The sequence below is a fragment of the Anser brachyrhynchus genome, assembly GCF_964034855.1.
Source record: "Anser brachyrhynchus genome assembly, chromosome: 3".
Classification (NCBI taxonomy): Eukaryota; Metazoa; Chordata; class Aves; order Anseriformes; family Anatidae; genus Anser; species Anser brachyrhynchus.
Genome location: NC_137696.1, coordinates 60,178,814 through 60,206,305, shown reverse-complemented (window position 1 = coordinate 60,206,305; position 27,492 = coordinate 60,178,814). Strand labels below are relative to the sequence as shown.

The following is a 27,492-nucleotide window of genomic DNA, read 5'->3' as shown; positions in this document are numbered from 1 at the left end:
TTCACAAACTGTGATGTGTAAACACTGTGTTTCTTCTCACTCACAGGATGTATTACTAGGACTTTATCAGCTAAGACTTTACCAAGATGCTCATGAACAGTATTTTCAAGTCATAAAGAATTTAAGTATTCAATACCAAAGTAAAAAGGAATAAAATTAAATTTAAAGACAACTGCAATATTTAAAGTGAGTTACGTATAATCCAAAAGATGGAAAGGTATGACATTTAAAGGATATCACAGACACAATTAAGAATTCTATTTCATAAACGATCCAGCATTTTAATGAAAAAAAGTTAATTCTCAATGGAATTTTAAAATGTAGATGAAGAAAAATTAACATGTAATTACACAGTGAAATTATCATAGCTTTATTTTAAAATCAAAGGAGGGGAACTTCCTGTATCATTCCTACCTCATGGCATCTTTTGTTAAGTTTATTTTGTACACTATTTTTATTTCAAGCTGAGATTTCTTCTTTGCACGAGCATTATCACAAAATGTTAATCAGCCATGCCTGACAGAATTCCCCAGTGATCCGCAGCAAGTGCTGATGCTTTCACTAATACCCAGTCTTGAGCAACTTACTTTTGTTAGATTTCCCAGGATGGTGAGCATGCTTTAGCTTCATCCTTCCATTTCCAGATCAGCTCTCCGTGATTAACAGAGCCGAGGCTGCAGACGGACCTTAGCCTACACACTGCAGTGTGATCAGCTATGGACATCCATTTTGTTCAGTATCTACAATCTGAGTGTTTCTCTAGCTCCAGGAAGCAGACCCATATACTACCAGTTCTGATCTTAGTTAAAAATAGAATCATTTAAAATGAATTTTAACAGCTAACACATAAAGCATAATTCAAGAATGGCAGTGGATACTGAATTATGCAGTTTTACTACCTGGATGGGCAAACTGAAAACATTCAAATTAATAGCTGTGATATCAATTATAAAAATAGCTCCTAAGAAGCTCCCTTGGCAAAGCAGCTGCAAAATACCTTGAACTCATCTATCCTCAAAAATGAAACAACACAAAGAACAAAGCAGTGACCATATTAGAGCTCTCAGCATCTGCCTTGTGAGGGGAAAATGTGAAAAACAAGGAAAACCTTCAGCCTCTACTGACATCTGATCAAGCAACTTGGTTGTTTTTAAATGCAGAATGAATAGTTGCTGGGGTATAAATACTGGCCTTATTTAAAAAAAAAAAAAAAAAGATACAGAATAAATCCTGAAAGTGTGCGTGCACGTATTTGTATGTATATGCCCAAAGACTTCTCAGAAGGATGTTGTCTGACTCCGCGTGAGTTTGATTTTGTTTATACCAGTGTTATCTCGAAAAGAGGTCAGGCAGGTTTTGTTTGCCTTGCAGAAAACATTTCGCACTCCGGGATGGCGCTTACCTGCTGGGCCTGGTACCTCTGCTGGGCCTGCGACAGATACTGCGCCTGGGGCGGCAGGTGCTGCGGCTGCTGGTTGTAATACGGTTGCTGGCCCTGCTGGCAGTAGCCGCTCACGCCTTGCTGACCATACTGAGGCGGTATCTGTTAGAAGAGACAAGCAGAGCAGATATGTGAGTCAAGACACAGGAGACGTGAAGCTGAGCTCAGTTACACCTGTACTTTAACCAGGCTAGGCGCGATACCCTCAGCTGCAGCCCCGACCCACCTGTCCGACTCTTGTACCCAAGAGTTAATGCAAGCCCTTAGATCCTCTCGCCCGAGCAAGAGGAGCAAACCGGAGTGCTCTCTGCACAGTTTCCCTTTTCAGGAAGGATTTCTAAGGAAAACTCTATGCTTCTGAACATCACGATCCCATAATGTCCAGTCTCAAAATACAGAGGCAGTTATTTTAAAGTTTGCACTCCATAGGCACACCACTGAGCCAAATCTACCCAGGAATCATTTTGGTACATCGACCCAAAAGCAGAACTGGATAGCACAACTCTAAAATAGACATTGAGAGAGAAATGCCATTTTTCTAGAGCAATAAAATACTAGCTTTTGGTGATTTTTTTAAAAATTTTTTTTGCACAAAACCCTCAGATTTTTAGCTTTTGTGCATACATGTGTGTTTAACCTTTACACAAAAAAAAAATAAAGGTTTGGCAGGTTTTTGTCTTTGTCAAGATCAATCTCTTTCTCCTATCCCCACTAAGATAAATCTTTTTATGCAAAATGAAAAGCACACAAAAGAGCACAACATAAACTGTTAAAAAGTCCTATTAACAGACAAATCAGCACATGTATCATACACTAAGAAATCTTCCCTGCACACTGAGAATTTAAGTTATAACCACAATCAAGCCCATTACAATTTATCAGATGAATTTTTCTGTTACAGTTCAGGCGTTAAGCCTTGTATCAATAGACATTGACATTTTCATGAGATATTTTTAAAAATAATAGACTGTAAGTAATCTCCTGATATTGCATCTGTATTGCCTCTATTTTAGATACCCGTTCCCCCCCCCCGACACTGGTATTTATAGCATTTCAGGTGAATGAAATATGCAATATAGGATTTCCCCCCCATCGAGAATGGATCTCCCATTGGTCCTGCACATCTCTGCCCTAAGCAAACGTCTTGGATACCTGAGTGCATCTGAAATGCTTTGATCCCGAAATTGTTCCCACCAAGACTCTGATACTCCGATAAATCTGTTTACTCAACATACAAACACATACCTGTTTTACCTAAAGTTAGCTTATGATATTCACTCAACAATACAGTAATATTTACTAGGCAATAATCACAATATAAAGTCAAATTTTAACATATGTTTAGGTGTTTGGGGTTTCTGTGTTTTTTTGGTTTGTTTGTTTTTAAACCATCACACCTTGATTTGTTACTACTACTTCTGCCAGGAGCTGGTAGTCCTAGTTCTTGTGAACTCCTCACGTCAACACCTCAGCCCCACATCTGCACTTGCTCTCCTTGCTTGCACATCCATTTCTCAATTTCCTCCATCTCTGGCATTTTTGTATGACCACACTAACTCTTTTTGACAAATACCCTCTTCCTCTGCTGATGTATAAGTGAGCCAGTCAGAATGCAAACTGAACAGGGTTTCACCAGGCAAACAGACAGCTGGAGTGTGGGGCCTGACAGAGGACCATAAGGCGGTTTGCTTGTCAGCTGTAAAGGTCACAAAGCCTGGACTGGTTCCTAGGAAATGTTGAGGAGAAACCTATGCTGCGGTCCATCTGGGTCCCAGTAGCATTGGGAAGAGAAGCTGACAGCTAAATATGGGCTACTGGGAAGAGGGTGAGAGAATCTCAATGCTTGGTTGACATGATGATGACAAAGCAAGAAGTCAAGAAAGCAAGAAGGAACTGGACCACTTCTGGAATAAAGATACTTGTACAGGAGGACAGAGCTCACCTCAACATAGGATCCAGGCTGCTGGTACCTAAGAATCAAGACAGTGGACTTTTAAACTGAAGAGAGGGGTTTAGAAGAACACATGGTTCAAAAGCATGACACTGCTGTTGCAAACGACGATATGGAGACTCTGGGTTATCGAGCTGGTCAGAAGAATCAAAGAATGAAGACAGGCACACAGACAGACAGATTGCAGACTAAACAGGGTGACAAGTAGTTAACCCAACAATACATTGCCTTCTACACCAAGAGTGAGAGCAGAAGAGAAACTGGATCACCGGAGCATCAAGCCTCAAACAGAAGCACTAACCGTAGTCCCGTGAGAAATCTGGTTAATGGAGGCAACTAGCAGGACACTATTTTGCATCATGCCAGGATACAAATACATAGGGAAGACAGCTGATGACATAGCAATAGCATATACTACAGAGTTAAGAAATGAATTACAACAGAACTCCCCCTCACGAAGCAGTAGAGTTCCAAAAACACGGACTTTGTTCCAAAACCCAAGAGCGAGTGCTGGGGCCTCCAGGCACGGCCGGACTGTGGTGACACTGACAGCAGCACACCGCGAGAGATCAGCAAAGGCAGGGCATAAAGTAGCACTGGGAGACTGCAACTGCTTGCACGTAGACCGAGCAAGTGGAACCCAACACAGGAAGCTCTAACAGCCAGCTAGGAGAAATAAAACCTGAGTGGCAGCATCAAAGCTGGTTAACAACCACCACATGGAAAGCTCAGAACCGATATTCGCCACCTCTTAAGAAAGACTTGAGAAGAGCAAAGGGACGTCAGCATGGCTCATAGCAGGTTTCCAGAAGCAAAAAGGCATCCTTCAATAAGCCATTTGGACACCAGGTCCAAATGTAGAAAACAAAAAAGAATGTAAACTCTGGCACTTCACATGTAATAAGGCAGGCCAGAAGGAGTTGGAGAAACAGCTAGGAAAGCGAATCAAACGAGTAATGAATCATTCCTTCGAACACATCAGGAGCAGGAGGTCTGCCAGAAAGTCTGAAGTGCCAAGTGATGATCAAGGTATAAGAGGAGATTCAGAGAAAATGAGGACATCACAGAGAAGCTTAATGATTTTTTTTTTCTTCACTAGTGTGCACTGTGGAAAAATCTTGGGAGGTTCCCATGCTGGAGTCCTTCTTTGTGAGGGACTCAAAGAATGTGCCTGAATATGATGAAACTATTCATGGAACAAACTGACAAATGAACAGTACGAAATGCTCAAGACGATACATCCCAGAGGTCTAAACGAATTCAAGAATGAAATAGTTGAATTATGAACGATGGTATGTAACCTCTAACTCAGAGCTGCCTTGGTATGCGAGAACTGAAATATGTTTTTGGTTGGTTTTTTTTTTTAAAGAGAGATTTGAGGAAGTTAAGACTGTAAAGAATTGATGGCTGTACTGGATAAATGAGCACAAGCAAGAATGAAGATGAGAATTACAAAACATCAACACAGCTTCTGCAAGGGAAAAATCCCTCTTGACTTTTTTGATTTATTAGGAAGGGTCAAATACAAAGGTTCCGAGAAATGCTACAAGAATCAAAGGCGTCGAACAGTATCCATACAAGGAGCATAGCAAGCTAGAACCCTTCAAGTCTGGAAAAGACACCGGGAAATGAGAATATGATAGAAAGCTAACAATCATCATGTCCAGCGCAACAATCAGAAGGCATTAAATGAAGCTGGTAGAAGTAAACTTCACAACAAGACACAGGCAGGGTCTCCAGTAGCAGGCGTTTGAAACTCCTTGCCAAACAGTGTTTTGAAGACTGAAAGTTCACGTGGGCTCAAGCAAAGACTGGACAATTTCAGAGAAGATATATCCTCTGAGGGTTACCAAATATACAGAGCCACATCTGGCTCAGAAAGTCTCTGAGCTGAAAACAGCTGGAGGCTTGAAGAGCACTGGGGGAAGTATCATATGCTTGCTTTGCTCTGACTCTTCTCTAGGCATCCAATTAGAGCTTCTGCTGGAGACGGGATACAGGGCTACATGAAACCTTCATCTGACCCAGCGCGGCCATCCCTGTGTCCTAATCGTCTCTTTGCAATACGTGTTTGTCTCCCTTGAGAAAGCAAGGGAGCTTGGGCCTGCAAGACACCTCGGTAACAAATTAAGTAACCTGAAGAGGCAATAACGCCTTTATTGCCAGAAGCTGGGAGGTTGCTCCAAGTCCTTAAACGTTACCCCTGCTTCCAGACAGTGGTGCAAAAGAGGGTACTGGGCTCTTCTGACCTTATGTATCAGTTATTTACGTCAGAATTTTCCTCCTTCTCTCAACCCAAGCTGTTTAGAGAGGAAAACAAGAAAAAAGCACAAACAAGACCCACCCCCCCAATAATCCTGACATTACATGTACTTTTAGATGTCGTACATACAGTGCAGCGACCCATCACAGCTGCCTTAGTAGAAGGCTCAGTATAATTTCTGTGGCTATTTAAATAAATAACAAACAACAACATGCAAATTAATCCTCCTGCTTTACTGATGTGGATCACAGGATACCGCTTATGGACAAATGTTTATTAAACAGCATATAAAAAAGCTTAATTAAAATCTCCCCAGAACAAAACAAATCTGAAGCCAATTACTTACAATGCCTGGAGTGAATGACCCAAGCATCATCTTTCTTCTTAAGGTAATTGTTCCCTCCCTTTCTCCCTTCCACCCACGCTCTTTGTGGCCTACACAACACAGGTGACCAGCGTTTGGGAAACTTCAGCATGCCTGTGGCAGCACATATGTTCTTGGGACAGTACAGCAAGAACAGATCCCAGTTTCAATCTATTTCTAGGCAAGCACAGAAGCTGTAATAATTGCTTCGCCTCCTATCTGACTTGCACAGTACCAACAGCATTATTTGGGGAGAAGTATGACTGACCATCAGTGATTAAGCCACTCTGACTGCAAAGAAAGAAAGGAGGAGAATAAAAGAGGAACAAAATTGGCAGCCAGAATGAAGAGGTGGGAGAAATCCAATTAAACCCATAACTTAGCCCATTATCTTTAATTCTTGCTTGAACAAGGGGTCTTGTGGCAGACATTCTTTGTCCAAGTAATACCTTGATAGTAATGGAAGTTTTAAGCAATTTTTTGCATGCATAATCCATAACTGATGTCAAAGGAGAAGGATGATTAGACAGCATTACAGTCATTATAATAATTTTTTAAAATTAAAATGCAACAGAATTAGTGTGATAGCACAGGTACACTAATAATAACAGCAATACGCAGCTACTACACTCTTTAATCATCCTAATGGGTAGACCTAGTCAATAATGGAAGAAACTTTACATGTTCCCTAACACAAAAAGCTCTGCCAAGCCACTTTGGGACCCATCTGAACATCTCAGTCACCATGAGATGCTCACAGCAAGGAAAGGGTCCTGGCAACACTGGCTGGCCATTGCTTCTATTAGACTGCATGCAGTCTATTCGGTGCCCAGAAACGTGGACAGATCCTGCATAACTTCACTAGCAGGCAACAGCACGGTTCAGAAGTTTGAACCATACTGTCATAATATAAAAATCCCCAAAAGGGGTGTGTTTGGCCTGATTAGCATTAAGCCACATTTCCAAACAGATAACTCCAATGGCAGGGCTGACAGTCAGAGGGAAGGGTGACACTACTTGATGCAATGACCTACTTTGCTGAGAAACAGGGAAATAGATCCAAACATTGTGAAATAAGTACTGTTTTCAGAAAAGTAATCATCAGTAACATTCCACTTTCCTAGCAACTATAACACCGTAATTACATAGAAATTAAAATACAAAATGTATAGCTATTGGAATTCCCCACGGGGAAAAAAACACCTGGTAATTCACTCGAGGAGTTAAAACAGTACATTCTTGCAGTCAGCAAATGCTATATCCAAATTTAATCCTAATTATTTTAATTTTACAGGGGTAACTTCAGTATTAACCGTAAAGAAAGTTGTCACACAGTTCCCACCAAACCCTCAGAAAATCACCAGTTTTATGTGAAACATTTACTCCTTCAATCTTACACTTCCAAAGCCATAACTCCGCCAAAACAAAAGTATTTTCCCCACACATTCAAATCACGCATTTCTCCATACACTTGATTAGAAAATTTTATGGGAAAGTTATCACTCTCTTTCACTTATAAAGATTCAGCTCGTATCTAGAACTTTCAAGTTCACATAAGCACAGGTCTTCAGCAGTACCTTTAGCTGCAGTACAGTAAGAGGAAAGCGTAGCATGCTTGCAGCACAGGAAAACCCTTCAGCATACATTCAGTGGCAATAGAGACTGTTACAGCGATTTGAGAAAGGGGACCATGGTATAATAACTATGTCAAACCCCAGTGTGCTCGTGCACATACAGTCCTAACGAAAGCTACAAATCCTTCTCACAATGGCAAAAAAATCTAAAAGGAAATCAAGTAAAAGCTCTGTGTTAACGCCAAGACTATTAATCAGAAGTAAATCAGAAATCCTAATGCTAAGGCATCTTATTCATGCATTCTATAAATTCTATTACTACTTATCGCTTACATCTTTGACCTTTTGACAATACACTGGTCACAACGTTCACTGATGTTACTATCTTTCCTAGACTGCTGCCTTTACAGTGAAGCGTGAACTTCAAAATCTTATTAAGAGCCTTTAAAATATTAACATTGGGCTCAATGTTGGCCTACCCTGACCCAGGGCCACAAAGGAAAGGGGTAGGAGGCATGTTTCTATGCCGCAGCACAACAATCCTGATTCCAGAACGTGCAAGGGAGCAGATTTTGCAGAGTCATTAAATGTACGTCTACGTTGAAGACTGCAGTGCAGCACACCGATCTGCAAACCAGCTCAGATACTGGAAGAAGCCCACACCAAAAGCCATGCTAGGCTAATTTGCCTTGCTCTGTAGAAGGGTGAACTAGGTCACGCGTAGATCCACGCTCTTGTAGACAGGATGCTTCTTGTACACAAGCCAGTTCATTTAAAAAGGTAGCTCAAGTATCTCCACAATACGCTGCAGTCTGCAATGCAGTCATCGCCTGTACTACTGGAATGTGCAGGACAGAAAGGACAGGACTTCAAACACATGTCTACAGACCCCTTTTCCTCAAAGGGTGCGCAGCAGCATGATTACACTACCTGTCAGAGCAATGTATACGGCATCAAATATGTACCTGTCACGAGGTGCTCTCTATATACTGCCTTTTACTGTAGCTTAAATCAAAGCAACACGAGCTAACCCATTATTAGTACAGGCAATTTTCCTCTCTTTCAAAAAAAAGAGAAACTATAAAAAAATAGAATGTAAAAAACTACTAAGATTACATGATTAAAAAACTCTCCAGTCAGAAAATATAGATGTTAAGGTTCCAAAAGTAACATTAACTGAGCCATGTTGCACATATATAGCACCTTCTATTTCTGATTTATGTTGTCAAAGGCATTTCATAAAATATAGAGGATGTGAAATGTGGCTCAGTTAATGTGGCTGCTAGAATCTTATCATTTATGTTTTCTGACTTCTTAGCTATGCAGCCTTCACATCTTATTAACATAGTTTTTTGCATAGACTGTAGTATGGAATAGTACTTATGTTTTATGTATTGACATATTTTTGATGTACTGAGATTTTGAATAAGTTTGCTATTCTTCATGATAAGAGCCAAATAAATAAAGACTACCACCACAAAATAGTCAATCATTTATAAGGAAAAGCAATATCTCTCCTTCCAAAAAAGAACACTTTGATTCCCTTGTCAGAAATTGATGAAAACTACCTCTGCTGTAAATGCTAAATCTATGCCAATATCACAACCACCTCCTACTCCCACCTTCCCCCAAAAGCAGCAAACAAACAAAAATAAAAAAAAAAATTGCATGTTTTAGATGAGCTAAAATTAGTTTCAAGGGAGAGGTAAACAGCTGAGTCTAAAACAATAGGAAGAAATTTTTCCCACACAAGAGCCTGATATTGCTGATTTGTACACTGCATTACAGTTTGTACTAATGCAACATTCGGTCCTTTTTGTAAAGGAAGGGATGAAAATAAGATAATTTCTAGTAACAGTATTCCATACTGTCATACCCATCCCCTCAGACCAATTCCATAGAGAATATTGAAACTTTGCAGGTTTTTTTTTTTTCAGAAGAGCTATTTTGATATATTGTATTAAAAATAGAGAGAAATCACAGTGCCTATATATACACACACACTTAAATGAGTCACATATCTATTCTTATCCTCTGCCTTCCTCTTTTTCCTTTTTCTTTTTTTTTTTTTAACAATCAAAACAATTAAAAGGGATCATGTTATCTGCTTAAGTACTTGATTTTCATTTTTCAAACCAATTTAAAAAAAGCACATCGCAACTGCCACAAACAATGCCAGCTCTTCCTAATTCCTATGGTGTCCCCAATGGTTGGTGCTTCATTAAAAAGCATACAAGAAGTCTCATCCCTCACAGCATTAATAGCATGAAACCCACCAATGAAACGACAGCCATCAACTGAAGAAAAATGCAAAAGCTTGTATTTAACCTGACTTGTAATCATTTAAAAAATAATTTATTAAAGGGAATTTATTGTGCATCTACAAATAGACTATAAAACAATCTTACGTCCCCAAATCTTGCATTTACCATTTATTCTCCGGGGAACAGAGTGCCAACAGTTCTGACCACTATTTCTCATATGATGGTTAAAGAAATTGGTTATAAAAATACACACGCTAACATTTTTCTTCAGACAAGCTTTGCAGTGCCATTCAAACCTTCTAAAGCAAGGAACACAAATGAGAGGTATGGGTTGAGTTTGAATAGCAGGTAATCTAACTGCATGAGTAATGCTCCATTTTTATGTATTTATACACAGAAAGACTCGCAACACTTAAGTACTGGAGACTCAAAAATCCCTTTCACTCTGCATCTCTTCTGGCATACGATCTTGGTAGCTGGAAGAAATGCAAATATTATTATTTAATTGCAGTAGCGGGAAAAGGAAAAATGCACACACACCCTGTTTACCATTGCTTACCCAGTATCTTGCACATCCTTGAGTTTTCTTTCTTTCTTCCAGTCTCTTTCAAGACGGAAGGTGAATGCTTTCTAATTCATTCATACACTTTTCCGAAGATATCAATCTTGATGAATACTGTCCGTACTATATCTAAGTTCAATGGCTTTCAGAGCTAAATCACCTGAGATCATTTACAGAGCCCTTCACTATACCTCTTAAAAACAGCAAGAGATGAATATAAAATATTTTCTACGGGGAATAGTGCTGTGTAATCTTCAGCAGCCCGTGCCCTTCTTCTCCTCCTACCCAAACTTCCTGAGTTTCGCTAGACTATGGAGTTCCAGAGACCTTTACAATGCATGCACTTTCTCTCTTATGGCTGTTTATCTTCTACTTTCTTATTTATTGCTCTTTCCACACCCCCACCACACCCCTGTCCACTTGAGTTCACCTGTGGTGATGGATGTGCTTGCTTATGCGTTCTAGCGCCTCACTTTTGATGTTACGGAACTGCAGTTGCCACTCTTCCATCCTCTTGGGGCTCCAAGGCCTTTGAGAAATATGGTGAAAGGAAAAAACGGCAGACCCTTTGTGGGAAATTAGCATGCTGGGGTGTCTCTCTCAAGCGCCTGTACGCGAACGCATGCAGCATGTGGAATAAGATGACAAGTTTGAGATCTGGGTGCAGCTGCAGAGCTATGATCCTGCTGGGATCATGGAGACACGGGGGTATGGCTCCCACAGCTGAAGTGCTGCAATGGAGGGATACAGGCTTTTAAGGAACGACAGGATGGGAAGATGAGGAAAAGGAGCGGTCCTTTATATGAAAGAACAGCTAGAATGTATGGAGCTCTATCTGGGGATACATCATGAGGGGTAAAGACTGAAGATCAGACCAGCATGGGCAAAAATGGGAGGACATCTGCTGTAGGCCACCTGGCCAGGAAGACACACAGCTAGAAGCAGTCCCACATTCAGAAGCCCCAGCCCTCATTGGGGCGGGGGGGGGGGCTTCAAAAACCCCAGCATCTGCTGGAGGGACAGCACAGCGGGGCATAAGCAATCCAGGAGGTTCCTGTACAGCATCGATGACAACGTCCAGACAACAAGGAGAGGTGCTCTGCTAGACCTCATCCTCACAAACAAGGAGGAGCTTGTTGGTGATGTGAAGGTTGAAGGCTGCCTTACAATAGTCATGAGACAGTGGAGTTCAGGATCCTGAGAAGATGGAGGAGGACTGAAAAAGAATGATCATAACCCTCCAGGAGACTTCAGGAGAGCTGACTTTGTTCTCCTGAAGAATCTGTTTGGAAGAATCCCATTTGACTGTGGAGGTGAAGAGGGGCCCAAGAAACCTGGTTGACAGGCTGACAAAGTTCAACAACAAGGAAGTGTAAAACCCCACACCTGGGGAGGAATAGCCTCAGGCATCAGTAAACACTGGAGGCCAGTCAGGTGGAAAGCAGCTTTCAGAAAAGGATCTGGGGGTCCTACTGGACAACAAGGTGAATATGAGCCACTTATGTGCCCCTGGGGCAAAAACTGTGAATGCACTCCCAGGCTGCATTAGAAGGAGTGCTGCCCGCAGGCCAAGGAAGGTCATCCATCTGCTCATCAGTGGTGAGGCCACACCACTTTTGGGCTCCTCAGTACAAGAGAGAGCTACCAGAGAGAGCCCACCAAAGGCCTACAGAAATATTTAAGGGACTGGAGCATCTCTCCTATGAGGAAAGGCTGAGAGCTGGGACTGTTCAGCCCAGAGAACAGGGGAATCTCCAGGTATATAAATACCTGAAGGTAAGGTGCAAAGTAGTCAGAGCCAGGCTCTTTTCAGTGGTGCCCAGTGCCAGGACAAGAGGCAGTGGGCACAAATAAATACAGGAGGTTCTGTCTGAACATTAGGAAACATCTTTTTATTGCACTGGAGCAGGCTGCCCAGAAAGGTTGAGAGTCTCCATCCTTGGAGATACTCAAAAGCCACCGGGACACGGACCTGAGCAACCTGCTCTGAGCGACCCTGCAGGGCAGTTTGACCAGAGATCCCTTCCAGTCTCAACCGTTCCGAGATTCTGTGACTTAATAATGTCAAGCTGCTCTAAACATACCTCAATTTAGAGTCTTTGTGCAAAGTTAACAGGCAAGGGACACATCCAGTTTCTGTTGATCTCTGACAAGATCTCCACGTCTGGATTAGCTCTGCCTCCTGGGCCAGGCTCTGAACCAGCACAGCAGTAGGTTGGTGTTATGCAAGCAAGTCATTGCCAGTTCTAGTCCTCCATTTTTCTAAGGGATATCACACTTCTAATCACAAAAAACTTGCTATGTACATGCACTAGGAGAGCAGATTTACAGCTCTTTGTGTTCTCATTATGGATTTCAAACCCCAAATAGTGTCCACAGCACAAAAGGTCAACGCAAAAGGAACAGGCATAACCTCTCACAGCTATCATCCGGTTTCAGCAATTTCTGTGACAAATTTAGTCATTTGTACAGTCCAAACTCGGCTAGTTTCCTCTGCTAAAGCAAGATCAAAATCATACTTTTTATCTGGACACTAAAAATTCCCCACAGCAAGGAATTCTGAGGCAAACAGAATGATCGGGTGAACCAACTGGAAAAGAGAATTTGATTATGTCTCTACCAGCCCAGCATAACTCTATGCTGGATGATAAAGTAACTGCCTGAGATCCAGAACCAATTCCCATGGTAAAGTCCCTCAATGCTAACATTCCTACAAAAAAAAAAAAAAAAAAAGCAGCCCTACCCCAAACTCTTCATCTTTAGAACAACATCAGCAATTAAAAAAAAAAAAAGAAAATATGTAAGTTTTCTCTGTGCTGGCTTCTCTCTCTCTTTCTCTATTCAGAACAGGAAAAAAAAAAGTCAGCCTCTTAAATAAGATCACTTACATAATCGGCCAAACACTACATGTTACAACTATAATATAGTTACGACTTCAAATATTGCTGCAAGTATTTTTAAGAAAAATTTCAAACCCCTCCCTATACTCGCAGAGTTCAGATATTTGAATTATTCCACTTCTCTTATTTAATTTGACCTATTACTTAGCACTGGAAAACATCAAAAGATCCCTGACAGAAACATCAAAGACATCAATCTTATAAATTCATAGTTGAAACCATATAGCACATAATAATTCCTTAAATAATTACATTTTTATTATACTCAGGCTAAGATGATTATTGTAAATTATTCCTCATATTGGTTACCACAAGTAAGTCTTAGAAACATCTGCTAAATATAAGTATCTGAATACTGATAATGCAATTCATGTAACATTATCCTCAAAATAGAACAGAAGAACAAGCAAGCCACTTTATAGTTATAACATCACTCACTAAAAATGACCTGTCCTGATTAATTTAAAATAGCCCACTTGAAAACTTATGTAGAATCAAAGACCAAGTTCATTCAGTCAGTCTGCCACCCTAATAATTTTTTTGTTGTTCTTGTTAAATTAACCCCAACCCATATATGTGCTTCATCAGACAATCTTTATAATACCTACTATTCTTTCAAGGCATTCAAGAATTTCCACTGTATCTATGTGTGCTCCTTCCCTTTCTTGGAAGCTTAAAACCCCAACAAGTCTGGTCATTTCAGGCTACTATCTGAATATCTTTTTTTTTTTTTAAAGCATTCACAAAACAAATTCTTAGACTCAGAGTAAAATGCTTCCTTCTCATTTATGTCCAGACTGAAGTCATATCTATCTGTACGCAAAATTAACACACAAGTGTATAATTGTAGTTTTATGTTCAAGTGCCCCAATTATGCACTTTAAAACACTTAAAAGGATCTATCAGGAGCATTCAATACTTCCAAACTGTAAAGTCTGTAAGAGTGTCTTCTGTCAAAACAGCTGCATTAAGGGGAAATCTTTCAGTTAAAAACAAAGAAACCAAATCAACTTTGGCTTTTTACTCAGAGACATCCAGATTGTAAGGAACGGTGGGAGCTGTCTGGTTCGATGTATTTCACCAGAAGTAACAGTCAAGCAGGAAACAGAGTAGTTCATCTTACTTTCGTATAATAAAGGTGTCCCAGGTAGCCTTTGTCTTATACTGCTAAATACAAAAGGGACCCAGACTTAAGCTTGTTCAGAAAGGTGATTAAGGATGTCTGCGCTGTACAAGTGAGGACCCTACACCTTCCTCATTTCACTCCCAAAATAATCCCAACTCCTCCCTCACCCCACAGTCTTTGAATATTCAGTCCTCGGCATTCTCACTTCTCATTACAGAATACTGCTAAGAGACTCCCTTTTCCAAAAAAGCTGCATGAGGAGACTGTCAATATTATTTTTTTTGTTACATAAATGTATTTCCACACGTGTGGTAAAGAAGGGAAATCTATGTTAACTCATCTGAATTTGCACTGAAATGCACTGCAAGCGCTCACATGATGTGCTACGGTTTTTCTCCCAGTTTAGTCATTAAAATGTAGTTTCTTCTGTTGTTCAGTTTATTAGAACAATTCTAGTTTTTTTGTTTGTTTTGCTTTTAAACAAATTCACATGGAGATAGAGGAAAATAAGGACGACAACATTATTTAGTTGTTTCCTATGACAAACCCATTATCAAGATCTTAGTAAGAAAGAGATGGGAAAATTAGAAATGGGAAAACTTGTAAGCATAACAATCTAGACAATTCATTGCATTAAAGAGCAGCATACAAAGAAAAGTGCTTCAGGCTGATTCAAGGACGAATATGGAGTTAGGCCATGCAGCAAACACTTTCCTCAATGAAATCAACAAAACATACATGGTAACCTACGGTGAAAAAATGCAATGGTCTGTGCAAATCATTCGAGAGGGGCATGTAATCATTTCTTGTGGACCACCAAGGAGCTGAGGAGAGCCTATTCAGAGGCCGGTCCTCCAAGAGACAGCAAGCACCAGTGAAAATAGCGGTTGCTGTTGCAGTACTTCAGAGGGCCGACAGAGCGCTAAGCTCTTCCAACGGCATTGGAAAAAGCTCATGTTCTCAGGAGGAAGCCATTCTAAGCTATAGCCCAGGAAACAGGTGGGTGTGAAATGCCCCTGAGCTCCTCACCCACCCCACAGAGTGGGTTCCTGCCCCGGGAATGCGCAGTGCCCACCTCTGCGCCCTGGGTCTGGAGAAGGACGGCATCTCCTGACAGCAGGCGCCACAAAAAGCAGGACTCTCTCTTCTGGGAAGACAGCAGGATACATGCAGTGGGGGGCTGCCCCCCTTTTGTAGAGGGTTTCAGAGGCTAAAGCACCGAGACACCCGGTCTACAGCGCCATGCCAATCTTACTGCAGCTCCAGAGGCCCTGCTGCCTTCTCTCTTCTCCCAGCCTGTCAGCTCCCCATGGCTGGTCCCCAAAACTGTCTGATCCTCTACCAAGCCTTTCTACCCCACTGAAATAGCAGAAAGTTAATGAACAGCCTCCTGCTGGCTCAGTGCACAGAAACAACTCAACATAGCCAGATGAGCCCAGAGGCAACAAAAGGGAAGTGGCACTGCAGCTACCACTTGGGTTGGCTTTGCCAGCTATTGAACTGCAGGGTCCTTGGTTTTGGTTTTCCTGGGCTCTCCTCATCCTGTGAATTCAAATCCACCATTTCCACTTTGCTAAAAAGCGCAGCATACACAAGCTAACAGCTCCCAGCTCCCCAGAGGAGTGATACAGGTGTCACAAGAACACTGCAAGCCCAAAGCGAAGCTGCAAGAGAAACCCTTCTCCTTGGCTTTCAGGGAGGACATTGGCTTTTCAGGCCTCCTCAGCTCAGACACTGACATCCAGCCATAAAATGTAACCCATTTTATGCAGCAAAGCAGTCACTGCAGCTCTCACCAAGGATGGCACCCAAGGGGAGGGACACACACACACACACCTCTCTCTCCTCTCATGCCTTGCAGGAAGCAGAAACAAACAATTAATGCATTCCAGGGACATTTTTATAAGGAAAATAAAGTTGATTTTTTTTTTTAATGCAAATGGACAATACCTGTTTTGATTGGGTTTTGAATATTACTAGGTCAGTGATCACTGTTGTATGTCGGTAGTTTGATGCTGAAGTCTCCCATTTGGTTTGGCAAGTCTTTCTCTTACTGGCAACAACACTGCTCAGGAATGAGCTTCTAAGTTTAAATTAAGCTCCTGATTTTGCCATTGCATACCTATTTAAAATATTTCAAAAAAAACAGGCCAATGTTTCTCAGCAGCTGTATATACCCTTCAGAGCAGAGAATTCACATCCCAAACCGTAAGAAGCAAGCTGCGTTTTAATTTTAAAAGCAGATATTTTTACTACTTAGCTGTCTCTTAAGTACGAAAATCTGTTTTTTTGAGAGAATAAAACTGGGGGGAAAAGCTGAGGAAGAAGCACTGTCTGTTTTGGAGGGAGTACTTACCCATCTGCCCTTCTGGCCAGAGGTTTAATAGATTTCTATTTTTATAAAGGACATAAGGGGAGGGGGCGGCTCCATCAGTTTCCTACAGAAACCCAGCTGCCAAACTGGATGTGCCAAAGGGGAATTTTAGGGAATTTTAAAGAGATAACCTCTGCTGAGACTGCAATGTCAGCTTTGTAACCTCATGACTGGAACATGTGCAGTGAATGCTGGATTGAAAAAGCTGTGCTATGGGAGTTAGAAGAAAGAAAAGGAGAGAACACGGGATCATTACTCTGTGATGAGAAGGGGACTGGAGCTCAAAAACACTGTTAGTTCACTATGAAAAAATACATCCATAGAGTAAGCTCACTTTGATTTGGGTATTTATTGATAATCTATGCTCCCTTCCATCCTCTCAGACCTAATACAGTCTCTGCTGATACCATCGTTTCATTTAACAGTTCAGTTGCAGCGCATTTTAAACAACGCATGGAGCCAAACTGACCTCTGGTTTAAACATTCAGCACAGAAACTGGGGGAGGGGGGAGAGGATCAAGCAGGGAAAAGGAAAGGAATAGGAGCACTGGCAAATAAAAACAAAAACAATTAAATCTGTGCTTTTTCACAGTCTAGCCCTTTAGCTTCTACTCAGCTTTTCTTTCATGTCAATAGGTAAAAATAAACCAAATCCCCTCAGTTTAAAATTATCAAGTCTTTCAAAAGCTGCAATTTTAGAGAGAACAGATAAAAATAAAAATAAAATATGGCATGTGCTACTGTTTACTCACCAAGATCATGGTATTTGAAGAGATTTAGTATGCTAAAGAATGTGTAAAATATTTGTGACTCAAAAATAGCTGAACAACCACACAAATACCTTCAAAGGTCCATAAAAATACTATTATAAAGCATTAACAATCTTAAATGGGTATTAAAAAGGTGAAACTGGAGATTTTCACATAAGTGAGATAAATGTATTTTTTATATTTTTATGTGGTATTTTATATATTTTTATTTTTATATATTTTATATATTTTTATGTGGTATTTTTATACCACATTACAGTAAGGGAAGTCTCTATTGGATAAGACCCCATTACAGAACATTTTTAATGTCAACCTCTTTTTTGTTTTCCATCTCCTCACGTACAGTAGCGTGCTTGCAAAATGTACCCCTTTTACTACATTTAAAATAGATGGGAAAAGATGATGTCATCACATTTCACCTAGAAGGAAAGCAGCAATAAATACACTTTTGCTGTGAAAGCAGGAATGCTTTATGATAAAATATAACAGCTCTTTAAAAAGAAACATTTCAAAGTAACAGGAATGTTAGAAAGGTAAAATAAATTAATAGTCTATGTTGTTAAAAGCAATCTACAAATCTTTATAATCCAATTCTCTCAACAGCTCCGATATGTGGTGAACGTCATTAAATTATCAATCTAAGAAAAGAAGCTGTCTTCAGACTTAAAAGATAGATGCTCTGGTTAGCCTGGAAATTTGGAAATGTTGAGAAAATCTTAATGTTTTGGGATATTTTTTTCTGTTTGTTTGTTTTGTTTTTAAGGAAGCTGCCAACAGAAGACTCTTAAAAACAACTCAGTTTTGTAACTTCACAATATCAGGTGTGTGCTTCTAGAGATGCCCTCTTAAATGAAACACTAGCAAGTTTCCACAGTGTTTTTTCTTCTTCCTGGGAAGCATTTCATTGTGGACCTGGCTTGCTTGTGAAAAGACAAGCTGATTTAGTGCGGTGTACCTAGACGGTCTCTTCAGAAGAAAAGGAATACAATCAACTAATTAGCACTCAATGCAACCATTCTGTGTATCAGAGGAAAAAAAAAGCTAAATAAGCACCGATTTAAAAGCATTGCTTCTTCTACTTTGTTGCTTGTAACTGATCTGAAAATAATCTCGTTTCATCTTCAAGTCAAAAAGAAAACATCTTGTTATGCTGAGTGGCTCTTCCACTGGCTTTCTGTAAGAAAAGCTTTGCAAAGTCAGAAGATTTTTGCTCTATCAAAAAAAAAAAAAAAAAAGTATTTCTATGATGTATTGTAAATCTTTACCTCCCTCAACTGGGAGGTAGGTTTTTATGCCTTTCAAAATTTATTATGTCTGCTTGACTGTGCTTTCCTAAAGATCCCCTTCAGCTTCTGTTCCAACTAGCAAGTGAAAACTCTCTCAAGTGCAGTAATATAAAAGGAGTAGGAAAGAAATTCAGTACATCAACAGGGCAGGCACACAATGTAGTGCAGTGCTTTGCAGAACCCTACAAAGCATATTACAGCTGGATTCATGAAATACATGAATTCAAAGTACTTGCTATATAGGTCTTATAATTTATTAAAGTTTGTATTAGAAATAAAACCATAAAGCAAGTCCCAGTTGAAATGCATAGGTTTCCAAAGAAGCCCTACAAACTCAGCACAACCTACAACCTTTTCTATACATCTTTGCCACCCACATCCTTATTTATTTCCATTACATGTTATTCAAGTTCAAGTTCTACAAACTGCTATGCATTTTTAAATTTTAATCATACAAGTGGTGCTGCTGAGCTCAACGGTACCCATAACACTAGCATAACTGGTGATGCACACACAAACGTATGAACTGAGGATTTATACTGCAATATCCTTGGGGCAAGGAATATGGATTTATCTACATTTCACAAAGAAGCACATGATTCTGGCAGCAAACAGCAAATAAACAAAAATTCAGTTTAAAAATTTTCATAGATCATCAACATGAAAGACAAAGCCACTGTTACTCTACCACCAGCAAGCCCAAAGAGTACAGCAGAAAGCCCAGAAAAAGCTCTGTAGTGAGTCAGATTAAAAGGATCTCCACAATCCTTTCCTACGATGATGAAGAAGTCAAGAAGTCAGGAACAGTACTATACAAGCTACAATACAATAAATTTACAATTATTTGGAAGACAAAGCAGAAACCGGTTTGTTTGTTTTCCCTCCCCCAGTAGCCATTCCCAAGTGTTTTTCTTTTTTCCTACTTTTGTCAAAAGCAAGGTAATTCCAATAAAATAAAAGCAGACTATACTACAACCATTAAAAAAAAGTTTCCACTACACTAAATACTCCCTCCTTGCATTTTTCCTACTCTTATGTTTATTCATTTAATAAAAGCAGGGGGAAAAATTAGAGGTATTAAAGGTGGGAAAAAAATCAATAATTAGTCTGTCAACTTTTCTCTGGTATTTCAGCATATTTATTGCAGTAAACATTCCATGCTATTTCTAGCTTTGAACAGTAAGTTCACATGCAGAAAGTGCAGGAAATTCTGTCTGGATAATTTTAATTACTGGGAATATTGTCACGGATTTCTAAACTGAACCAATGACAAGGTACCCAAAGCAAGCAAGACAGAGAGAAACAAAAGCCAAAACTACTTCAGCAAAATTATACCTTGCTAATACATTCAGACTGCAGTTTTGTTTGACTACCAAATATTAGTAAGCATATTATCAACTTTTAGAAGACAAATTGATTATTAACATGGCATTTCGACCACAAGCAAAAAAGTAAGGCTACACTACAGCAGAAATTCGATACAAGTTTGACAGTGGTGATTTTGAGAAACGGCTTTTCAAGTTCATACTAATGAGATTCTTTTTCATGAGCTGAAAATAGTTTTATTCCCTTCCATCAAATAACATTTATGTTTGAGTTATGTATCTGTAACATGTGCCATAGCACAAGAAGGAAGACACGAAGCAAACCCATGACCTTACAGACATGGCTTTATCATCACACGGCACTGCTTTATAAATAATGCCGAAGTAAACAGAATCGGTCTATAAATTAACATTTCTCAATACTGACTGTTAAATACATTGACAGAACTGAGCAGCATTAAAAATGCTGCCTATCACAAAAATATCCCTGCTTTTATTTTAAAATATATAAACAAAATTGTTATTTTTGTAACCATCAAAGCATTCAGGCAGCTGACTTTTGATTTCATCTGTAAGGAGCACATGTCTATAAATAAAGAAAAAAAAGAAGGGGGGAGGCAGAGGGGAAAAACACGAGCGAGCTTTCACACTATTGACAAGGCTTATAATCCAGAAAAAAACGCCACGTGAGCCAAGGCATGGCAATACAGCGTTTAGGCACATCTAGAAAAAAAAAAAAAAAAAACACGCTTGTAAATTCCCCTGGTCCAATGAACAGAGACACAGTTTTCATAATTTTATCACTGTACTCCATGGCTGACTGGCTGTCAGGCCAATGGCAGCGCACAGGTTCCCATTTGAATGACATATGGGTTCGCCCAACCAGAGAGATGTTGGAGCATTAAATACCACAAACAGACGGGGCAGGAATACAAAAAGCCGAATTAGCGCTCGCGCAATGGCACGGAGCTCGGCCCAGCGCTAGGCCCAGCGCCTTCGCAGGCTCGCCGGCTGCCCCTGGGCAGCGGCCTCGCACCTCATAAAACTGAGAGACACGCGGGAAAGTCAGACTTCAAAGGCAGACGGGAAAAATAGGGAAACGTGTGTTTTGAAATACTGGAGGATTTAGGTTTAGATATGAGGGGGGAAGAGAGAAGCGAGTAGGAATTACCCTTCCCCACAGTAATGCTGAAAATCACCACGGAAAACACATTTTTACCTTTGTGGAAAGCTATTCTTTAGACAGAAGTATTTAACATGTTATATAAACACGTTACACAGTGAAATGTAAAACACGGGGGAATTTTCATCACATTTATTGCATTTGTTAACCAAAACGTAATAGTCTTGTAATCACCGCTGCCGCTGCAGTAAAACACCTCAGCGATATTAACAAAGTGCTTTCGGCCACGCTTGTTGAAGGGGAACAAAATTACACGGAGCAACTCGGACCTAAAACCCAACCCGAACAAGAAGAAAACCCCAGAGAGCCCCAGGGGAGGGCACGGCAGCAGCGGGACGGGAGGACAGCCACAAGGGAAAGCTGGCTTTGTCCTCCCGGCTGCCACCAGCGAGAGCAGGTCGAGCAGCTCGCCACCATCGCTGCGCCTGGTGGGCGCTGGCCTTGCCCAGCGGAGTTTGCAGAAGCAAAAGCAGGGCTGGAGGTGCCCCCAGCCATGCTGCACACCCCGGCCCTCCTGCCCCCAGGCCGCTCACGGCACAGGCTCGCCGCCTTCCAGCCGCAGCCCAGCGCTGGGCTCAGTAAGACAGGGTCTACCCACGACCAACAGCGCCCTGACTGCAGGGGAACTCCTCCTCGGTCTCTCCCGGCGCTCTGTTTTCACTCTGCAGGTCTCTCTAGACACAGTCTCTCCTTAGGTTTGCTTTATAATACACGGATTCTCTTTTATTTGTACTGCATTTTCCTTTTCTTGTTTGTTTTACCCTTTCAGTACTACTTCCATTATTACCGTGTCTACAAAAAAAAAGCAAAAAAAAGGCTTAGAAGACTTCCCTAGGACCTGTGACAATCTGCAACAGTAAACTAAAGAAGGAGGGAGTACTATCATTTGGCAGCCATTCAAAATAGCTGTTCAGGTCAAGGGTCCTGATCAGCCACTGCATCTCAGAAGTCAGTGACAATCTCTTCCCAACTAGAAAACAGCTACACAACAAGAGCAGCAATCCATGATATTTTTTTTTAATGAAGATAAATAAATCTTTAATAAATCACACACAGTTTATGTTTTAAATAACCAAATCTGCACTTTACTAGGTAAACATTGGTTTCCTTTTTCTTATATATAAATATTAAACAGTTTTTATGACAATGAAGAATTGTTACAAAACAGCAAAAACAAACATTTTTTCCTTAATAATTCCAGCACAATACTACAGTCTCCCACCCTTTATTTCTTTTCAACATCTCCAAATACTTCAGATGCTAGACCCCAGTAAGCTGTACCACAGGCTAAGTTCTGCCCCAAGGTTTATCCCAGCAGTCTCTTCACTTCTGAATTTGTTCTGCCTGAGATCTTCATATTCCAGCAGGACTTGCAGTTCAACAAGCACAATTACTACCCCCCCACCTTCTTTCTGTGGTTAATTACTAAGGAACTATTTCAAGGCTATGGACACCAAGATGCTAGAAGAAAGTCCCTCTGACTCAGAAAAAGAACCAAACAACTCCATTTAAACGTTCCCCTAATTGTTTTTCATATAAGCAGGCAGTATGTCATCTGAAAGGATAAGGCTAAGAGTGAATGGATCAAAGACAAAGAAATGTATTCTTTAGTTATTTTAACATCTAAGAGTAGGAAATTATTTTAAAGCTACAAATACACATACAGAACACTGCTGGCAAAACACAAGAAAAGTGGATATGAAGTAGAATTGTCAGCGATGCCCTCCTTAAAATACTGTCTAGAGAACTACTCTTGTACCCTCTAGGCTAATCCATTCCCGTGCTCTGTGTTGGAAGATGATGCTCATATTAGCAGATCCATCACAGCCTGCCCTACCTCAGACAAGGAAGGGAACGCAGCACAGCTAATGGAGAGAAACCCTCCCAGCCGTAGGCAGAGCAGCTCTCCTCTCACCATTATCTCTCCCCACTCTACCATGTTAAAGAAAGTTGGCAAACTGAGATAGGACTCCTAATTCAAAAATGCAGGAGCTTTCAAAAAAGGCTTAGGAAATGTTAAGGGTAAGGCTGAAGATTAATAGTGCCTTCAGAGCTCTGCAAAGTGCAAGACAAGATGAGGGGAAAAAATGTCTATGGCACACTGAAGTAGAAAACCTGCAAACACCACCCTTCTCTTAGAAGTTTAAGTTACATGGATACAAGTCTGATATGCAGATGTGAAAACTCCGAGGGTTGATTTTTTTTTTATATCATCATCATCATTATTATTTTTTAAGTTCAGCACTAAAACATGGCAGAAACTATTAATAGTGGTTTTGGAAAATTTCAAACCAGGATAAAAGCAAGTTTTACACATACAGAAAAACTCAAAGACTGACAAAAAAGAAAACTGAAAAAGTTATAAAATATTAATATTTAGATTAGACTACAATTGTTAAGAACATACAAGTTACAAATTACAACTGGAAAAAAAAATAATTGAAAAGAAAAAAAATACTTTTCTGAAAAAAAAAAAAAGAACTTTTCAACTCCTTCCTCCTCGAACAGGGAATCAATTTTCTTTCAAAGATACTTGGACAAAAATTTGTTGTCTGACAGAGGATTACACTAACCATGTTTTTACAGCAGCTTACAGGTATCCAGTGTAGTGCATTGCTGTACACCAGGTAAAATTCTGATATATTCAAAATGAATAAGCACTTAATACAGATAAAATTAATGTGGATTTAACAACATGGACTTGTGCAGCACAAAACTAAGCTTCTTGAGTTACATGTATATATCTCTAATAGTTTAATGGAGTCTCTGTAAACCTGCAGGCAGACACGCAACGAACCCAGTCAGAGCGGGACATGACTTTCCTCGATGTTACAGTAATTTTAACATGCCAAAGCGCTGTCCCCATATACACAGCTCCACAACATTCACAGGCCCTTTCTAGCTCCATTTCTCTGGAACAAAAGCAATTATACATCAATAAAAGGAATTGAAGGAATCATTCTCACAAAGTTAGTGAATACTGAGTCATGCTTATACCGAAGCATCCGGCACCCTCACTTCCCCAAATTACTCTGAAGGCAAGCCCTGAATGACGCTGGTGAACATGTTTTCAGGCCAGAAATAATGCAGCCCGACGCCCTGTGTTTGGGCCACACGGCTGGTAGGTTTTTCATAGATGAGATTTCAGCTGAATCGTGAGCGCTGAGCAGAACAAAGCCTCAAAAGCTTTTGTTTCTCCCACCCCAGCGCCACAAAACCCCCTCTTGAATATCATCTGAGCTCCCAACCAAACAGGTATTAAAATACCTAAGTGTGTCTCTTCTAACCCTAACCAGCTCGCACACAGAAGAACTGCAAGCTTTAAGGACAATATCCAGCTGCTTGTCCCCATCTACTCCCCGCTCAATTTGGGTAATGGATTGGACTGGTACAAGCTCCACCACGGTGAGAAGCTCCAAAAGCAAACGGCTGTCCTCATCCTTAACCTAACCGGACAATGAAGCACAGAAGTCACAACTGCCCTCCGTCTTCAGGGGTTTTTCCACTGATGACCAAACTGCAATTAACGAAAGGACAGAAAGGCAATGGCTGCAAAGGGCGTGGGCATGTGGAGACACATTGACAAGGCAACAGAGCATGCACCTCAAAAATGTTTTTTTCATTTATAGTAAATCGTAAGATTAGGCTATAAAACTGTCTCTAGATTAAGGGTATAGTTGGAAAAGTAAGCAGGTCTTAGGCATTTACCCACATCAAGGAAGGTTTCATGTATTAGGATGCAAATCTGCACTCCAAATAGAGGCTAGGCAAGGAGTTAACGGTAGTTTGATACATGTGATTTAAAAAACAAACAAGCAAAACAAACAAACAAAGCACATGGATAGATGGCAGCCACTGCCTATTACTGCAAGGTTTGGATTGGATTACTTTAATTAATGTTCTGTGTAAACTCTTACTTCAATAGTTTCAAATTACCATTAAGAACTACTAGCAACATCCTCAAATTAAACATTTCTCCCTACCCAAAAGACCCAATTTTAGAAGCTGCCTCTTCAACTAATTGTTTATTATACTGCTTATGGTACCACAGAAACCTTTACATCCTTTTAAATTTGTGGCAAGAACCTTTGATGGTTCTTTAAGAAAGGTCCTTTAAAAGAGAAACAAAAACACAACACTTGTTGAACAGATACGCACAAAATGAATGTCTCTTTGCATATGCCCAAAGAAGAGTGAAAAAATGTGAATATACTACATAACTTTACAGGAAAATTGGAGGACTCCTAGTATTTGATGCAATCTTCAGACTGACTTAATCCTGTATCTTTCTCTTTGTTTCTGAATACACTTAGGAACAGAGAAATATGGAAGACCTTGCCTTGAAGATGCAATTTTTTTGTAGATTGATGTATCCTTTTTTAAAGAGATATAATTTTACAATCCCTCACAGGTGAGATAGTGGGTTTAATATCTAAAGGAAAGTACATATTTGTCTTTATGTCAATCTACATGAAAGAAAAATCACTGGGAAAGTAACAATGAAATACACGCACTGCAAGGATCCATCTACATTCCTATTTTGTGGCTCAGACTTGACATATTTGCTGTACTCAGAAATGCAGTATTTCTGCATGCACACATAAATCTTGACAAAAAGATCTTATTTCAGTTGTGCTGATCCTATTTTTAAATTTATTTAATACTCAGCTATAAAAGTAGAATACTATTTTATAATTGAAAAGAACATCACAGTCGAGAAATATTCCTGATTGAAAATACTATCTACATGGAAAAAAGAAAAATCCTCCTGCCTTTCTTTTAAAAATCAATAGAGTAAGACAGACGTGCAGAATTTGGAGAAACTAATAAACGAACTGCAACATGAATAGTGTTACCAGTTCAACACACACTCATTTTAAATCTCAGTCATAGTTTTCCCCACAGTATTATGACTTTAATAAGAAATCACACTGTGTATGCCTATGAGATGTTCTAATTAGGAATTTTTAGATGTTTAAAGATATCCACAAATTCCATTAAACAATAAAATACTACAGGCCTGCAGTTTAAAAAGAATAACAGTAAAAACTCTAGTAGGCAAAACTGAAATCTCCTTGAAGAAATGTTTTAAATCTGTTCTCCTGTGATACAGAATCTCTCCTTTTGCTTATTCCTTAACTGAGAAATTCCACATTAACATATTGGTTATGGTATAGCCAAAACAACAGCACTGTAGATAGAGCTATATGCTACCTCTCCCCTAAGAAACAGTGTAGAACAAAAAATGAACTAAAAAAATCTGTACACCAATTATGATAAAAATTGACTATTAACACAGCTACAATACTGCAGACAACATTTTTAACAACATTTGCTTTCTCCATCTGTCTTTTTTGAAGACTTTCTTCAGCAGTGAGTCAGGTTTTGGACAACATTTGATGTGGTGCCATTTAAAAAGAAAGAGAAATGAGAAGTAGGAAGAGATTTTATGAAGTCAATTCTGCCGTGATCCAAGGCAGATATGGAATATGACAACAAATTCATGTCAAATAACAGACTGCCTGATGTTTAAATTCTTAAGATCTATTTGGGAAATGCGATGAAAAAAATCAAGTTTTCCAAACAGTCCTGAGGATCTTATAATATGTTACTTGCACTAGGATATCAAGAAAATTAACAGATATATTAATTTAATGTATTTGCCTATTTCTGTTACACACGGTAGACCAAACACAGCTAAAAAACCTGGCTAGTTAGTGACTTTTGCAATTTTTCCTTTCAACACAGAATAGCCAGTACCCGTGTACAAAGCAGCGAGGAGAGCCAGCTGCTAGGATTTTCACTCTTTTGTTATTTTTCCTCCATGATCAGTGTTGCACAGATTCTTCTCCTTGTCAGAATTAAGTAGAAAGAAATATTTCAAATAGCAGATGGGGCAGACAAAAATTTTTTAAGTGGATCTCCTGTACAAAGACCAGGTTCGCAAGCTGAGTCCCACTTCAGTAACGAAATGTAAGAGTGTACAGATAACACATTTTCTTTACAAAAATAATTTAAAACCCAACAAAACAATCTACTAGCTTGACTACTAGCAACGCCTACCTAAACAATGGTTTTCTAACAGCCTGCCAAAACATGCCAAATTATA

The 27,492-nt window shown here is 39.9% G+C and overlaps 1 protein-coding gene across 6 annotated transcripts in view; it reads right to left on the bottom strand.

Annotated features, from left to right (window-relative positions):
• ARID1B (AT-rich interaction domain 1B) overlaps nt 1-27,492 on the bottom strand; it is a 326,453-nt gene that overhangs the window by 242,543 nt on the left and 56,418 nt on the right. For all 6 annotated transcript variants that reach the window (XM_080585917.1, XM_080585915.1, XM_080585913.1 and 3 more), the window contains exon 3: nt 1,403-1,543. In XM_080585917.1, the coding sequence (XP_080442043.1) occupies nt 1,403-1,543 (141 nt within the window). The remainder of the gene's footprint in view (nt 1-1,402; nt 1,544-27,492) is intronic.